This window comes from Equus quagga, chromosome 15 (assembly GCF_021613505.1).
Source record: "Equus quagga isolate Etosha38 chromosome 15, UCLA_HA_Equagga_1.0, whole genome shotgun sequence".
Lineage (NCBI taxonomy): Eukaryota > Metazoa > Chordata > Mammalia > Perissodactyla > Equidae > Equus > Equus quagga.
In genome coordinates, this window is record NC_060281.1 from 2,220,369 (window position 1) to 2,238,704 (window position 18,336).

Below are 18,336 nucleotides of genomic sequence, written 5' to 3' on the forward strand. Positions count from 1 at the left end.
TGGGTATGTGTGTGTGCATACGTTGTGTCCGTCTTTGGGAGCAGATAGGCATCACTTGGCTCTGAAAATTTCCTTAGTGCCCAGCACTGTGCTCTAAATATGGCGTTGGTTGAAGTTTGGCTACTGAGAGACATACAATGTGATGACTGCAGCCGGTGAGAAAGTGTGGGAGGGATTATAAATCCTTGAGGTCTCTAACTTGCGGGAGTTTAGAACCTGAGACAAATTTTGATATGGATAGAACCACAGGAAAATATATAAAAGACCTTTCCTACCACTCTTTGTAGCTTTTAGCAAAGCTCCAGTAAGGTAAACCTTTGGCCACAGCTCGCTCAATTAGGGCACCAAGTCAGTGACCAGTACAACGGGAAAATCTTATCAACTCTCTCTTTTTTTAATTATATAAGTTTCAGGTGTATGATATTATAATTCAACATCTGTATGCACTGCAAAGTGATCACCTCCAAAAATCTAGCTATCATCTATCACCCTATAATTGACTCCCTTCATCCCTTCTGCCCACCCCTTCAACCCCCTTCCCTTCTGGTAACCACTGATCTGTACTCTGTATCTATGAGTTTGTTTCTGTTTTGTTTGTTTGTTTTTTCATTTTTTTTTTAGATTCCACATATGAGTGAAATCATGTGGGGTTTGTCTTTCTTCTTCTGAGTTATTTCATTTAGCATAATACCCTCAAGCTCCATCCATGTTGCTGCAAATGACAAGATTTCATTCTTTTCATGGCTGCATAGTATTCCATCACACACATATACACACCACATCTTCTTTATTCATTACTTCATCAATGCACACTTAAGTTGTTTCCATATCTTGGCTACTGTGAATAATGCTGCAGTGAACATATAGGGGTGCATGCATCTTTCCAAATTAGTGTTTTTGTATTCTCCAGATAAATACTCTTTCAGGAGTTCTTCAGCTTGGTAGTTTAAGAAGAAAAGAAAATAATAATGAAGGATTAGATGCACAGTGAAATGGAAAATGTACTTAAGCACATCCTGCATTGTGTGTGTGTGTGTACTCAGAAACGATAATTATGGGAAGAACATTGGCTTTGGTGTCAGATAAATCCAAGCTTAGTTTGGCCTGTCACTAAGGAGTTTCTCTTAGTGAGTTATCTAACGTCTTTGAGCCTCACTTTCCTCAACTGTAAAATGGCAATAATAACAGTCATGAGGATTAAAGGGCATAACTTCTTTAAGTAGGAAGCACAGTTCTTGGCATGGTGGAGGAGTGGGCCTCTCCCATCTCCTTCTTATATCGCACTTCTAGAAAAGGTCCCAGAAACCCTGGTGGAGCCGTTGGCCATGACAGATGGGGATGATGGCAGCAGTCCTGGTCCTGAGCTTCCGTCACCATCCTGGCACTCCCTGTCCACTTTTGCACCCTTGCTGGTCCACCCTGGACTGCTCGCTGCCTGGGACCCCTGGGTGCTGTAATGGTGGGGCCCTTGTGGCCTGTCGAGGCTCTGCCTTCAGTCCTGAAGAACACAGGGTCTCTCTCACCTGCCCACGGGTCGCTGCGACTGCCATTCCTGGCGTTAACTGTGGTTTCAGGGATGTTTGAAGTGCAGGAGTGGTGGCAGGCAGGACTCCCCTGGGGCTGCACTTTGGTGCCTCTGGAATGTCCACACACGCCTCTCTGCTCTGTGGTCAGTCGGTGGCTGTGAGTTCACAGCCCCACAGGGCTTTGGGTGAGAACAAGGACGTCTTTCAAAAACCACAAGCTGCTGGAAGAGCCTCCCCCACTTACTCAGATGTTTCTTTCTCTACAGTTGTTTTCTCTTTCGAGGTTACAGCAGTCAGAATTAAAAGCTGTAGCCTTGACTCCAAGGCAGAGTTCTTCCTCCCGGGGTCTGCGGTCCATTCCATGCGTGCTGGATGATTGCATTTAAGTTTTCTGAAAGAAAATGCGCAAGTCCTCTGAGTGATGTCTATCACGGAAGTTGTAAAACTGTGCCGAGTGTGACCACAGCTTGTGCGTAGAAATGGACTGAAGAAAACATCCTAAAACGTTCACAGCGAGTTGTCCCACTGAGTGATTCCTTTTTTCTACGTCTATATTTCTACTTTTCTGTAATGTTCCCATATTATTTCTAAAATGAAGAAGCCGGTTTTATATCCATGTATTTGTAAGCATCTTGTTCACAGTGCTTGCTTGTTCCACAGTGATTAGTGGAGTCACCTGATCTTGTGTCTGTTCAAGCCTCAGTCAACAACCTGGGAGGCCTCTTCCGTCACCAAGTCACCGTGAACTCATGCGGCCCTCCTGCCTCTTCCTCTAAGCTCCTTCACCAGGAGAACTGATGGTCACATCTACCTTGTTGGACTGTCATGAGGTACAAATGGGATGGTGATGATAAACGTTCTTGAAGAACCACAGAGCATCGTGAAAGAGAAGGTATGATTGTGGGTGAGGTGAGCGTCAAGGGCTTGTTAAGGGCAGCTTTGCGGGAGGAAGAATCGTGCGAGTAGCAAATGACCAGAGATGTGAGTGTGGGCGCAGGAGCGGGCTTCCGATTGGCTTGCCTCCACAGCTGCAAGTGGGTTTTCCCACTAGCTGTATGTTGCCTAAGGGTTTCCCGCCTCTAGCACAGCGACCTTCTTCACCCCTAAGGAGATCTGAATGAGCCACCACTTCCTGCCGCAGAATGGGGCAGAGTGGGAAAGTTAAGTACGGGAGAGCGCAGCATTATAGCGAAAAAATGTGTCGCTGAACTTCATTGTGCTCCAGGCACCATTTTAAGCTCTATTTTAAGCATTCATTTTAATTCTTGACGTATGCCTATAACATGGCTACCTTTATTATTCATGTTTACAGATGAGGAAACTGAGTCACAGGGAGGTCAATTACCTCTCTGGGGTCTCCTGGCTAGAAAGTGATGGTGCTGAGATTTGAACCTAAGCAGTCTGGAGAGCCCACACTCCTAACCTGGGGGATTTCTCCGTTTAGTTAGAAGGCTAAAATGCGCGGGGGCCTGGGAGGACAGAGGGAATGGCTCACCTACCGGGGAGGGGTAAATTTAGTCGTTCATTTTGTGTCTTTTTTCTTCAATAGACTTTCATGAACAATCAGAGTGCGTTGTGTTTGCACATTTATCCTGAGAACAACCCTAAAATGGAATCAATTATGATGCTTCAATATTGCATAAGGAATATGGAAAATAACCAAGAATGGAATATTTGCTTAAAATCAAAATTATCCGGAAATCAAATTCTAGTCTGACTCCTTAGCTTAGGTTTCGAATTTCAGGATTACACTGCCACCTAGTGCAGACAAACATTTTCGCAGAGTGTGAAAGCTAGTGAATGCGCATAAAATTTCACAGGATGCAACATAAACAATGCTTATTTAAGGGTTCTTTCATAAAACAGAAAGAGTGATTTCAGAATTACAGATCTCTATCTATGTGTTTTTTTGCTGAGGAAGATTTGCCCTGAGCTAACGTCTGTTGTCAATCTTCCTTTTTTTTAAAGCGAGCTGCCACCACAGCATGGCTGCTGACAGGCGAGTGGTGAAGTTCTGAGCCCAGGATCTGAACCTGGACTGCCAAAGTGGAGTGTGCCAAACTTAACCACTAGGCCACTGGGGCTGGCCTCTATGTTTTAATGGTAAAGGGTAACATGGAATTCAGGAACACACTTTAGATTTCTTGCTTGATAAATGAGCATAGCGCAGAGAGAAGACTTGGGTTTCTGTACTTCATTCTGCTGAGTAAATTTCTTGATACATGTCTAGTAAGGAAATTAGTACAATTTTTTCATGAGCACAAAAGTTCCCAGTGGGTCTTATGTGTTCAGCTAATAATTATTTAAAAAATTTATGCAGCAAATACTTAACTGAACACGTACACTCTGAAGGTCAGTATCTGTTCTAACAAAGGAGGGGGAGCCTAACGGAGTAGAAAACGTGAGCTTTGTGAGCCATGGTTCTCGCTGGACCAGCAGCCCAGTGTCGCCTGGGGGCTTGTTGGAAAGGTGAGTTCTCAGACCCGCCGGGATCTCCTGAATCAGACTCTGGGGCTGGAGTCCAGTGACGTTTTTAACAAGTCGTTCAGATGATTCTGACGCAGTGTGGGAAGCACTGACAGAGAAGACGTCCTTCCAGGATGGGAGAAGCAGGCTGAGGGGTCACACGAGGTTAATCAGAAGAAGGGGAGGCCCAGGACACCAGGGGCTGCTGCAAACTGACGCTCACCCACGAAGCAGCGCTCCCGGTGGCAGCTCCTGGAAGCTCCTGGTTTCTGTGCAGGGGAATGGATTCCTCTCTTCCGTGGGGAAATGGAAATGCCCACATTTTAGGAGAAGCAAAAGTGATGCACTGAAAAGCCTGGGGATGGGGTTTATCTTAAATACACATTCTTCTATTAATGGTCTGTGGTGTGAACACATTTGTTTGTGAGTGATTCCAGAGAGAAATGGCTACTGTCATGGGCTCTATTTGCTTGCTTTATACGATTAGGCTACAATTACAAGTATAGGACCAAAATAAGCAGATTCAAAATAGAGCTTTGATTTTGCTGAAATGTCTTTGCAGTAAAACTGAACCCAATGCAAAACTGGGGGTGTCCTAGATTTAGCAGCTCTCTGTTAATCAGCCTCCCAGCCGGAGATCTCCGGGATAAATTTCTGGCTCGAGCTGTGGCTAATTTGCAGCATCCTCACACTGATATGTGTCACTAGGAACTTTGGGTCTTTTATTTCTAAAGGTAAGATAGACAGAAGAAAGCTTAAAACTCCATATTATTACAAAGCTAATTTTTAAAGTGCCTCTTTGTTTTAATCTATAAAATCTATAAATATGAGAGTCATGCCATGTTTAATTAACACAAGTTTATGGCAACTTCACTTAAAAAGAATATTTTCTAAAGAATATAGTTGTGTTAAAACCAAGGAACTTGCCCCACTATTCTGTGAGTTTTATGGGGCCTCCCAACCGTTGTGCCCCGTATCAGGAAGCAAGAGAAAATATACCTCTTGGCATTTCTAGAACCTACTGCATTTTAATCCAATGTTTTTAAAATCATGGGTTGCAACCCATTAGCTGGTCCTGAAATCAAGTTATTGAGATGGTCACCATCACTAAAAAACGAAATAGAACAAAACAGAAAGTAGAGAGCACCACCTTCAAGTGGGTAAGTGTTGTCTTCTGAAACTGTGTTTTGTGTACGTATCTGTATTGATCAAATCCAGTCGCTCCATCTCTCCAGCAACTTCACACGCACCTTTCTGAAGACACTTCTAGAGAAGTCCTCCGCGCCCTCAGCCCCTTCACCCAGTTCCCATAACAGCCAGAATAAAGTCCAAACTCTTTCACGGGTTTCAAGATCCTCCCTCAAGGTCCTTCCATTTATTGTTTCAGGAAACAACATCACCATCTACTCAGGAGCTCAAGCTCAAAGCCAGGTAGTTCTGCTGGCCCCACCCCTTTTGTGGTCGACCCTGCCGGTTGGTCTTTCCTCTTCATTCTTGCCGGGGTCTAGTCAACAGGTACCGCCTCAGAGGAGCTCCCTGACCCCTCCGTCTGGATCAGCCTCCAAACCTACCCCTGCCTTTCTCTAGCACACATTGCCCTCCTTTGTATTTTTTAGTAACAGTTCCAATTGAAATTATCTTATTTGTTCTGGCAAATGTATCTGGTATCGCTCTCCCCACCAGCGTGGCAGGGACCTGGTCTTTCTCTGTCCTGTCTCCATGCTGACATCAGTTCAGGGCTCCCGGTAGAAGGGTCACCAATAACTATTGACCCAGTGAAAACGTTCCTGAACTAAACTCGTGCTTCCTGAAATATTCTCTTCTACCTTTTTGTCATGGTGCCTGCTGTTTCCTCTGCCCAAAGGGCACCATATCCACTTGTTCCCTTGGCAGGCTCCTATTCATCCTTTAAGATTGCACCTGCTCTATAAAAAACTTCCCGATGCCCCTGAACTGAGCTCATCCTCGTTCTCTTGAAGCTACAGCCCCTTTCGCTCACCAAATGCCGTTGTTTTCATACTGGATTTCCCTGCTGGGCTGTGAGCTTCCCCAGGGCAAGGCTGTGGGCACTCATGCTTTCTGTCTCCTCAACTCCTCACAGTAATTCATCCATACAGTTATTCAGTAAATGTTTGTTGATTGAGTAAACAAATGTAAGAAAGCAGATGATCAAGAAAGATGATTATTTGTGATGATGTTCTCTGATTTCAACTATAAGCAAACAAAATTCTAGATTTAAGGAAAGGGAAAGATAAGTCTGTGTGGATGCCATATAGAGCAGTGTTGGGGGGAGGGAGGGAGTAAAGAGGATGAGAGCATAATTATTCTGTATAAAATAGGTCTATTCATAACACGGACCATTTTAAACTTCAAGCTGTCTGAGCGCATTTACAATCCGATACGGCCGACAGGTTTCATTTCCTCACGGTTTTTAGGAGCAGATGGTGAGGTGAAGTGAGGGAACAGCGTGAACGCTGAGAAAGCTCATGTGCCCGTGGTTCCAGGTGTGGCCTGGCCCGGCCAGGACCGTAGGGGTCCGCCCGGCTACCAGTGAGAGTCTGAGGTCCTGTGAGGAAATGTGAGTAATAGAAAGCGGGGGTGGAAAGAAGAGGAAAAATGTCCTGAAATATATGTATATATAAATGAAATTTATATATAAATATGTGTGTAATAAAAATATCTTGTTTTCTCTGGATTTGCGTTTTCTCTTAATAGAGCTGTTACCTGCTCTTCACCATCTTAAATAAAACTCACCAGCTGGAAAGAAGCCAAACCACTTACAAGCAAACCTATTTTCTTTGCTATCCTTTTATCTTTTCCTAAAAGGCCCCCCTCACTTGCCTTCAGATGCCAGCTCTAGAGGGTTCTTTAAAGTGGGAGGGAGAGGGGGCAAAAGCAGAGGTGAGATCTCTAAACCACCTAACTGTGTAGGAAAATCGGCCTCTCTTCTTTCTTCCCAGAGTAAGTAGTAGGAGAGGGTCCACATTGCCCAGGGAGCTTCAGGAGAGGGGCCCCTCTGGCAACGCCCTTGCCCTGCGGGGCTGGGGCTGGCTCACCCTGCTTGGTTTCAGGGTGGCAGGGAGGACCCAGCTGCACGGTTTCTTCTCTGAATCCCGTTGTTAAAGGTTCAGTTGTTTGGGCTAATAGACGGCTCCACTTAAATAAGCCCTGGTCCACTCACAAGCACAGCCTGGCTGTGATTGTGTAATTCTGTGACTCAGCCAAAACGGCTGCCCTAGGGAATCGTAATTTCGAGAGATGGAAGAATGACAGGGCCTTGCAGATCCCTGGTGATGTAGGGAATTGGATGACCCCATGCCAGGGGGAGACTGGTCTTGAGTAGAAAAGGAGTGACCAGCAGACGGTCTGGACGCCCAGGTTCACCCGGGTCACAGCTCATCAGGGGAAACTCTCCAGCCAGCCGAGGGAGGCAGAAGAAAGGATTTTTTTTTATTTTTAAGAAACAATCAAAAAATAAGAAAGAATAATTTATTTTATAATTAAATAAAAAATTAATTTTAAAATTAAAGAAATTTCAGAGGAGCAAAACTGCTTTACCCTAGATACCATGACTTAAAACTGTTGGATCTTCTAGAGGCCGGCCCGGTGGCTGAGGGGTTAAGTTCACACGCTCCACTATGGTGGCCCAGGGTTTCATCGGTTCAGATCCTGGGTGCGGATGTGGCACCACTCATCAAGCCATGCTGAGGCGGCGTCCCATATGCCACAACTAGAAAGACCCACAACTAAGAATATACAACTATGTACCAGGGGCGCTTTGGGGAGAAAAAGGAAAAATACAACCTTTAAAAAAAAAGATCCTGAAGGTCCGTGTTCTCAGACTGGACACTCATGTCCCCCAAGATGGGGCCAGGAGCAGCCCATCCGGGGTGGGTGGGGTGGGGGCTTTCTCTCTCTGCTTAGGTTCTGGAGGGAGGGCGGGTGGGTAGGTGGGACATGGGGCTGGCAAAGTCTCTTTCTGCAAGTCTATGCCCCTAGCTTGCTCTCGACCTGCTTATGGAGAATAATATACTGCTTTTTGCCAAGGCTATTCCACTTGGCTCTGGTAATTATAGAGTTTATGAAGAAAGAAGAGCTAGGGAGCTTGATTTTACATTTTATAAGATTTCCAGCCACGAGGTAGAGAGCTAACATGAGCAATTATCTGTGCAAATGTGGACAAGTTACAAATCACTTCGTTTTCTGAGCCTCAGGTTTCTCATCTACAGAACAGCAGCGATTTTAGTCTTATTTTATAGTGTTGTAATCATATGCCACTCGTCCTCCAGCATTTTCAACCGAGGGCACGTAGTGAGTGTTGGCTGTAGAGAGGATAACGAGGGGAGTAACGGCTATTCTCCTGAGCCAGGCACAGACTCTCCGCTTTGCTATCTTGTTTAATTCTCAAAACAATTGTTTAAAATAACTATTTTCAACCCGTTCTGCAGTTAAGGCAACTGAGTTACAGGCAGATTTTAATTTGCCCAAGGACACACAGCTAGCAAGCTTCAGAACAAGTGAGGATTCAAACCTAGGCTGGCTGGGCCCGGAGGCTCCGCGAGTCCCACGTCTCTGCCGCCCAGAGAGCCCCTTGTCACCTCAGTCCTCTCAAAGCTTCCTCTGTGCTCCTATAGCCGTTCTCAAAGCTTCCTCTGTGCTCCTATAGCAGCCAGCCTGGGCTTTCGCGGTGAATTTCTCCACATCCTGATTTTTTTTTTCCTTTCAGCAAACTTCCCTCTGCTAGTCCCTCCTTCGGTGTAACCTCGTTGGCTTTGAGGACACGCCCCTGGAAGGCCTGGACTTGCAGGGCCACCTCTCCCCACCCTTCCCTCTGCTTCGGTTAAAGTGTCACCAGATGCCTCTGGTTCACTCCCTTTGCTTTTAGCCCTCACAGGGGCCAGAAGGACCAAGGCTGGGCCCAGAACTCATCAGTCCTGGGGTGGCAGTGAAGGGGTCTTGGGGGGGCACTGACTCCCCTACAACCCCTTCTTTGTTGGGTCTGTTGGCAACAAAAGAAAACAGATTTGGAGAATGAAGAACTTCTGGTAAGACCTTGACACTGGAAGGAGTGGCGGGAAGACTGGCTGGGGGCGCTCAGAACCCAGAGTCTGTGTTTTTGCAGAGGTGATAGGATGAGGAGGTGAGGGGAGAGGTGAGAGAAGAGACACAGAGAGGGAGAGAGAGACAGATGAGAGAGGGAGACAGGAAAGAGCAAGCTTGAGAGACAGAGACAGAGAAAGGGGGAGAAAGAGACATCGCCTGAAATGGAGAAGCAGAAAAATGAAGATGGAAGAAAACAGAGACAAGGACATAGGTACAGACACAGTGATAGGTAGATACAGAGAATGTGAGATAGAGAAGCAACAATCTCATGATTGTTTTAGAGTGGGAGCTGAAAGCGTGAGAATTCGTTAAATCTCTCAAGAAGATTTCAAAGTCAAAATGGAAAAAATAGACTATTCTGAGATTTGATCACCTGCATCAATTAGGTTTACCACATTTAAAAATATTAAAGTTGTCCCTGTCTGGAGGGACTCCTGTTTGAGTCATTTTTCTTTTCTCCTCTTCAGGAAACTTCCGGTTTTCTTCTTTGTATGCAGTTTCCTGGGTCCCCGGGCACGTGCGGCTGTCAAGCGTCGCCCAAGTAAGGGCTACAGTTTCTCGATTGTGAAGTATGACTTCTTCCCAGAAAGGACCAGGCAGGGCTGTGGCTGAGTGAGGGTGCAGAGGCCCCCGTGGTCCTTCACACCCTCCTCTTCCATCCTCTTTGGCCGCAGGTGCACCCTATGTGATGAATGCTGGGTACGGAGAAGAAGTCCTGGCTGTGATCAGAGTTGGCTGGAAAGACAGTGTGTGTGCTCCAGTGCCTAGCACAGTGCCCACCTGGTTCAGGTGGTGATGGGTAGAGTTGCATGGATGGATGGATGGATGCACAGAAGCCAATAATATGGGGTCAGGGGAGGTGTAAAGAGTTTGTTCGATGTACTGGGATGCTGGGCGAAAGCTTTGTAACTAGGAAATGCTTTTCCTGAGGTCTAGGAAGTCTCTGCGGGCAGGTGAGTCTCAGCAGGGCGCTGGAGTTGGACTGTTACAAGAAGCCTTCTGTGGTGGTGAAGAAATGTTCCCTTCCTACAACTTTTCACTTGTGCAAGGAGCACCCAATTTCATTCCATAATTTCTCATCGAGTTGAGGGTTGAATTCCTCAGGATTCTTTTCTTCTTCTCGTTACTCTTCCCCATTTTAGGATGCTAGCCATAGTCTAGTTGGGATCCTTATTTGATCTCTTGGAATAAACTTATTAAATTAAAAGCATCCTTTATATTTTACTTAGGGTGAGTGAATCCCAAGAGTCCCCCGAACCCCTTCTGTATTTGACACAGATTCCTAAGAACGCCAATCTCCAGAAGTCCCACTGAACTGGCTCAAGGCTGGCTCTGGATTCTCTTAGGAATTCTAAAACTTGTGGTGTCTAAGGAATATTTTCTAGCCCAAACCACCAGAAGTTTTCCAAGCAGACTTCTGACACTGTGCCATTCAGAACATTGTGCAGCTCTGGTTCCAAAAGGAAAAAATTCCTAACTTCCCCCAAAGGAATGTTTCCTGGGCACAAATTATTTGTGCCTTGCCTTACTTCCAAGATGAGTCGAAGATGAGTGAATTATAATCATAAAGTCATAGAGTTAAAGCCAAATACACGACTTAAAAGCAAGCAGTTTGGTGTAATACTGTACTCTAAATGGTTGCTCAGCTCTTCTTATTGAAATGTCCCCGCGATCCCTGTAGGAGATGAGGTAGGATGACACTCTCTCTCTTTTGCAGGGTTCCCTGTCAATTCAAATTCTAATGGTGAAAATGAACTCTGTCCAAAGGTCAGGATTGGCCAAGATGATTTACCAGGTGAGTAGCAGTGTATCATATGGAAAATGCCTGCTTTCTACAAACCCAGCTGATACATTCTTTTATTGGGGAAGGTTGTGGACAGGGGAAAAACCAATCTCACTGTGAACTTTTTATTTTGTGTTCCCTTTCTGTAGGGTTTGACCTGATTTCTCAGTTCCAGGTTGATAAAGCAGCATCCAGTAGAGCGATCCAGAGGATCGTGGGATCAACTGCATTACAAGTGGCTTACAAACTGGGAAATAATGTAGACTTCAGGATTCCAACGAGGTAACGTAAAAACTTCTACCTAATTCCGTGCCTCGAATGTATCTTAAAAAATGAAAAGATACCCAATGTTAGAAAATCTTCTCATGCTCACTGTTTCTTGGATCACGATTTTGTTTAAAGATGAAGGAATGTATTTACCTATCTATCTTTAGTGCCTGAATATGTGAATGCTCCTCATGTTTTCAGTATGTAATTTACTTTCCATTCCAGGAAAAAAAATCACTGAGACCATTATATATTGATTCAAGACATGTTCTTATTACTTTGCTCTCTGTTTTTCTATAATTTGTCTGGTTTTGACTGAAAGGACCCTCTGTGAAATGCGCCAGAGGTTAAGCATAAATTTACCAAGGAACCACGGAGTGGCTAGAAGGCTCACAATGGAGCTGTTCAAGCTTCTTGGTGCTGAAATGGAACCACACATCCAGTGCTTGGGCTCCTGGCAGGAAACGAACAAAAGTAAAACTAGAATAATGATAACAGAAACAACGGCAGTGGTGATAATTTAAAAAATTCTCCACTTCATTTATCTTTCTTTGGAACTAAGGCTTTTACTCCTTAGGTTATTTGCAACTGAGGTGCTTTAGTGCACATGCAAGGGTCGAGTCATGCTGTTATGAACCAGCTCCAGGGTTTCAATTTTATATCACCTAAACACCTGATATGTGATTATTATGGTTACCGTATATTTTAGTGCACTGCAAAGAAAATAGAATTAAGATTTCTTTGGTAGATGAACAAAAAAATTAGGACATTGATAGAAATTAAGGTGTAAAGATAAATAATGATTAAATAGGAAAGTAATTGGTCAAATTAGAATATTCTGATATAGTGCCAGACTGCAGATAGGAATTCATGTTTTGAACATACTGTATTTTATAAAACAATAATAGTGCACTATATAAGCTCTTTTTATAAGTTTACTAATTAACATTACATCTCATCCTCATCATACTACTGTGGTGGGGACGTTATCATCCATGTTTTATAGAGGAGGACTCTGAGGCCGGAAAGTGGAAGTGACTTGCACAGGGTCACAGGGTTGGGAGGCGCTGGGAGGACTGAAGCGTAGGTAGAATGGCTTCAGAGGCTGCGCTTCTGACCCCTATTCGGTACCAACCCTAAAAACCCTTCACTTGGAAAGACTAAAGGTGTGATAACAGCTGTTGAAGTTTTTTTTGCTTATATTTTCTTTTCACGTACAGAAGTCCTAGTTGTGTTCTTAAATAATCTTTAAAAACCTTTCATTTTTTCTTTAATAAAATAATTAAACATGACGCAAGACTTCCAATGCTGACATAATTTTCTCTTCTATAATTTAAGGTACAATCTGGACTGTCATTAACTCTAAATTCAGAGAGCGATCAACTTGAGGCCACAGCCTCCCTATCTCCTGCTCTGCTTTGTGACTGTTCTTCTCTAAGCGCCTAAAGCTATCACTTAATATTTTCCACAGGCTACAACCAATGTCCCTTATCCTCTGTTTCCTTGACTCTCTGCCCCTACGAAGACTAAAAGCTCCTGTTTTACTGGCAAGGCTTATTAAGAGATGAAGAAAGAAGGAAGGAGGAAGTAGAAGATAGAAATAAAAAGTGAAGGAGGAGAGTCGGAGGGCTGAGACAGATGGAGTCCCAAGTAGGAAATAAAGTCTACTCTTGGGAAAGTTACTGAAGCTATCTTTGCTTCAGTTCCCTCAGTTTAAAATTAGGAATAATAATAACTATGTTACGCAGTTATCCTGAGGGGTAAGTGTTAATAAGTGGAGAGGGCTTGAATCGAGCCTGGTACATGGTGGTTTTAGGTAAGTGTTCACTCTAAGTAGCGGAGAGAGTGCATTCAGATGGGGTCTTTCTCCTTAGCGGAGTCTTTCTTTTCAAGCTGCCCTCCAAGTGTTACTCCTTCAAAAGCCAAGTGGCAAGAAAGGCAGAGATTTGGATTGTCTCAGACCACTCAGGGAGCTGACTGTCTTGGTTTAAAGGGAATTTCTATGCTGGAGAATATAGGCTCCGAGGGGTGAAAAGAAACCATGAACGGGATCTTCATGAGGGTGGAAAGAAGAGTATGGCACGTGGAGCTAACGTGATAGAGTTGCAATTTATCCTTGTTTATCTTTTCAATTTTTTTGAAAGACTATAAGACAATTTTTTGCTGCTTTTTATTCTTTATTTTAGGCATAATAGTTTCAAATTCTCAACTCATACTTACAAACACGTTGTGTTTGTTTGCCTAACAAATGCAATCGTTAGCTTTTCTTTGGGCTAAGGTCATAAGCAAATCTTTCAAGGTCTAAAGAGTTCTTATCTTTTATTCAAACCCTTATGGTTCTCCTTTTAAGGTACTCTGTGCAGACTGTAACATAATGAAATAGATCATTTATAGATCTAGCTTCTTTTTAAATTATGTATGCTGTCAAGTTTACTTATCGATGTGCACAGCATACTGCAAGAACAGAATCTCAGGTATTCCAAACAGACAATGGGACTGACTGTTCTATAAATCAGACTTCTGAGGACTTTTAAATGGTCTTAGGTATATACAAACACACATATATTTTATTAATTTCAACACCAAAAGGAATTTTCTCCTCTTACCATATTGACATGCTGTATTAGCCTAGTTTCAAAGATAAATAACATGATAACCTTGATTATACCTGTATACACACACACATACATTATCTTCATGTATATGGAGAAAGAGAGACAGATGGAGACCCTTGTTTTAACAATATGTCTGTAAATGAGTTGTTCTTCTAGCAACTTCAACCACCACCCCATTTTTGAAAAAGTTTTTGACATTGTATAAACAAGTCAGAGAGAAATGGGGACATTATGTCCTATCCTACTTCCACATAATCTCTGTTCATTTAGAGGGAAAGATTGGACGAAGCACAAATTGGGAGAGATTCCTCAGTTAACCACATGACGTCTTTGCAAAGAGTCACTTAAGCAAGTTACTGAGATTTCTAGAATAAAAACAAAATAGATTTGTTTTTTCTAGGGACTGATGAAATTCTACAGGACTGCTCAGTATATCTGTAAACAAATATATAGGCAACATAGATTTTAAAAAACCTAGAAAAAGAATGCTTTAAAGAAGGGAAGAAGGCAAAACACTGGGATTTATCTTCCTTCTATGAAAACCTCACATCTCCACAACAACCATCTTGGATAAAAAAGATGAATAAATTCTTTGAGCATCTGGTTAAATCCAGATCATTAATTAAAAAGAATATTCTAAGGAATCTATTCATAATTTAAAGGAATACTTGTCAAATTCCACCACTGAGTAAAACTTTAAAACTTATCTTGTAGCTCCAAATTAATTGAGGTCAGTTAAATGAGATGCATAAACTTGCAAGAGGTTTTATAATTATACAATAGGCAATATATTATACTGTCATTAATGAACAAGATTTCTTTTCTAGAGGTGATTCTGGTATCTGTGTATTCTGGAAAATCTAAAGTCAAAGAAAATATGACAAACAGCATCTATATTGAAAACACGTAAAAATAGATGTGGCAGACATTTCCATTCTGGGAAAATAGTTCTTGTATCATTTTTTCTTCTTTAGCTCCAAACAGAATCTTTTAAAATGTACGTGTTAAAATTCTCCCATACACTTAACAGACATAAAAGATATTTAGTGAATTGAAAACTTTGCAATGAGTATAGTACACATCATCAGTGATCATTAAAAATGTGTAGTGACAAAGGAATTCACCCAGTATTATACATAAAAACGAAAATTTGAAAATAATGGCTGAAAGAAGTACCTTGATGATGTAAGTACTCAGATAAAAAGTTTCACATTTTTTATTTTTATAAAACTAACAAAGCAATGACATTTGTTGACATAATTGACCCATTTTATTGAAGGTTTACAAAAATATTTGCAGTGAAAAAATATATGTTCCTTTATGTTATTATAAGGGATGGTAAAGTTTTATAGTTAAAGTCAAAGTAAAGATAGAAAATCTTAGCAAGTTAAGTAGTTTCCCTTATTGCTAAACAATCTTGGATCAAAGGAATTTTTTAGGTTAGAAATTCTTGACCCCTCTAATATGGTTTAGTGTAATTGGCAGCAACACATCGGCCAATGCAATCACTGTATGTGCTGTTTGTTTTAGTTATAACAGATTAAATCAGCATCCACTTAGATATTTCTTCTTGCCTTTCTCTTCTTCACTCCTCACAAGAAGGGGGCTATATAACAGGAATTTGACCTGAAGGAAGGTTATTTGGGACTTTGGGTCCTGGTCCATAACCGTTCTCAGAAATGTCAAATTTTGTTATTTAGCAAACAATTTGCATCCAGTTTTCCTAGCATTTCTTCCTTACTTCGGCATTTTTCTATACTTAGAAGGAGAAAAGTACAAGGATGTAACCTTCAAGCTGCTGGAAAATGATGTTTACATTTAACATGTCCTGACTTTTTGAAACGTCCATCTTCAGCCCTCAGCAGCTTGACTTCCGCAGAAGAAGATCCAGGCAGTTGCTGCATCTGCAGCTCAGTTCCCACGTAGACTGGAGACACCTTAGGGACAGCGATGGTCTCGTGCTGCCATTTAGTAGTAAAGGAAGGCAGTAAAGGAAGGCAGCAACGAGCCAGACCTGGTTGTCAGATTGAGGAACAACTCGGTCGGAGCAGGGTATTAAGAACTGGTCACGTTTCCTTTGTCACACCTCCAGTGACAAACAACCAGCTGGTACATTAACATCACACTTTGAATTCTCTGCAAAAGATGAACATTCTCAGTGGGAAGAAGCTTCTCAAATCTGCATGGTCACTGATTCTCAAAATGCTTGTGTGGGTCTCAAATATAATTTGAAGGGGAATACCAAGCAATTATGGAAATAGCAAATAATCCTAACATGTTACATTAAAATAAAAAATTTAAAAGCTGATTTAATTAAATGGTTTCATAAACTAGCGGAGCTGATTTGGATTCCACATGATCTCTTTTTTTTCATTTGTGGAACAAGTGTTGCCAAGAACTTTGCAGGAATGTGTTTTTTGGCTGAGATGGAATTGCTGAACAGTAGCTCTTTAGGTAGCATAAATAGTAATATTGTTGCAATTAGGTGGCATGGGGAACTCTCCCCCAGCCATGAGGGAAGGTTTTTTTTTGGATGTGTATTTTAAGATGAAGCGTTAATGTACATGAATGATTGGACTTCTGTGAGGGTGTTTATGAACATCATGAAAGAACAAATAGTGCATAGTTTTTCACACTGTAGCCTTTCTCTAGGTCTAGAATCTAAAATAGCATAAGAAGGGAATATGGTAATATGCATGGGTACAGAAAACAAGATTTAATTTACTGTTTTAAATTTTACTCAGGCATTTATATCCCAGTGGATTGCCTGAAGAATACTCCTTTCTAACTACTTTTCGGATGACTGGGAGCACACTTAAAAAGAACTGGAGCATTTGGCAGATTCAGGATTCCTCAGGGAAGGAGCAAGTTGGCGTGAAGATTAATGGCCAAACGAAATCTGTCTCATTTTCCTACAAGGGATTGGATGGAAGTCTCCAAACCGCAGCCTTTTCGAATTTGCCCTCCTTGTTTGACTCCCAGTGGCATAAGCTCATGATTGGCGTGGAGAGGAGTAGTGCTACTCTCTTTGTTGACTGCAACAAAATTGAGTCCTTACCCATCAAGCCAAGAGGCCCAATCGACATCAACGGCTTTGCTGTGCTGGGAAAACTCGCAGATAATCCTCAAGTTTCTGTTCCAGTAAGTATAAAACCATACACTGTGGTAGATTAAAACAAAACCAGATCGCTAAAAATTAATACTTCAGACATCTTTGATAATCATTGGATGTCTTAAATAATGAGCAGTTATTCATTTTTTAAATTCATTCATGCACTTTTTCAAAGAGCCTCTAGTGCCTGTTTTGAGCATAGCATGTACCAGATGGAATGGGGAATCAGAGGAAGCTGAGTAGATGGCTCCTGGTCTTGAGGAGCTTAAAGTCTACTTGGAAGGTGCTACACGTCTGCCTAGAGCATCCAGAATTCTTCTGAGGCCACTTAAAAGAAATCTATCCTGGTGTGGTACATATTGTATGTACATCACTAATGAGAATGTATGAGGTAGGGTTGCGATGGGTGGTAGATTCAGTTAGTCAAGAAGCCCATGCTTTGTGGAAGCAATGCACCTTGAAATGGAAGGATTTGAATTGGCAAAAGAAGAGAAGAAAGTGTATTCTAGGAAGGGGCATTAAAGGAAAAAGAAGTAGAGAATGAGTAGGCCACATCCAAAGGTCTGGAGACTGGCTGGTTTGGATGAAATGTGTATGTGTGTACATGTGCCCGTGAGGGGCTGGGGGTGAGGGATGCCAATCAGTGTAAGAGATGAAGTTAGCAAGCCATACGCTGTTTGATTAACAAGAATGAAAATTATATGGATAGCACAATATTTATTTGTTAAGAAGTACATAGGTCTTGCATGGCATACTATAAAAGGAAAGGAATTTAGAGTTCTGTGCATGATTCTACTGTGAAGATCCAAGGATACAAAGGTAAGGAATTATATAATGACACAATAATTATGTGAACTAATACCATATAGTTCTACCATTTTGAATTGGTAAACTTTCACTGAACAATCCTTTAGAAGGATATTTTATAATATTATGACAGGAATTTTGAAGATATATCTTAGAGGACAAGTATTCTTTTGGGAGAAACTAAAGAATTTAGAGCTCAATAAACTACTGATGCTTCTCTCTCTCTCTCTCTCGTATGGAGGTGTTAAATTCTAGTCACAAAGCTCATATCATGGCGTGTAGCAAGGGTGATACAATGATTTTGAATGGTTTCTGTGCATTTCTCCAAAGAGAAAAAGGTTATCAGACATCTCAGTAATGGAATTGTTCAAATAACTTATGTTCAAGGGAAGAATTGTGATTAGTGTGAAGGGTAGTGTGAAATTTCTATATTCTGTGATGGACAGGAAGCAATTTGTAACTGCCACATCACTGCCTTGGCTTGTAGAACTTGAGAAAGTATTTCTTCAAGTAATGAGTTATCACACCTCAAGTGGCTGGGTTAGAAAGCCAATGCGCCATCTTGAAATTTTGTGCAGCAAGATCTTTGCAGTGGCACTGGAGTGGTTTTCAGACAATACTGAACTTCTGCAACACATGTCATTTCTGGACCACAGG

At 42.2% G+C, this 18,336-nt stretch overlaps 1 protein-coding gene across 1 annotated transcript in view; it reads left to right on the forward strand.

Moving 5' to 3' along the window:
- Positions 1-18,336, forward strand: part of COL9A1 (collagen type IX alpha 1 chain) — a 163,119-nt gene that overhangs the window by 72,552 nt on the left and 72,231 nt on the right. Inside the window, exons 2-6 of the mRNA XM_046639779.1 lie at positions 6,497-6,570; positions 9,563-9,636; positions 10,813-10,890; positions 11,028-11,160; positions 16,505-16,901. Coding sequence (XP_046495735.1) covers positions 6,497-6,570; positions 9,563-9,636; positions 10,813-10,890; positions 11,028-11,160; positions 16,505-16,901 — 756 coding nt within the window. The remainder of the gene's footprint in view (positions 1-6,496; positions 6,571-9,562; positions 9,637-10,812; positions 10,891-11,027; positions 11,161-16,504; positions 16,902-18,336) is intronic.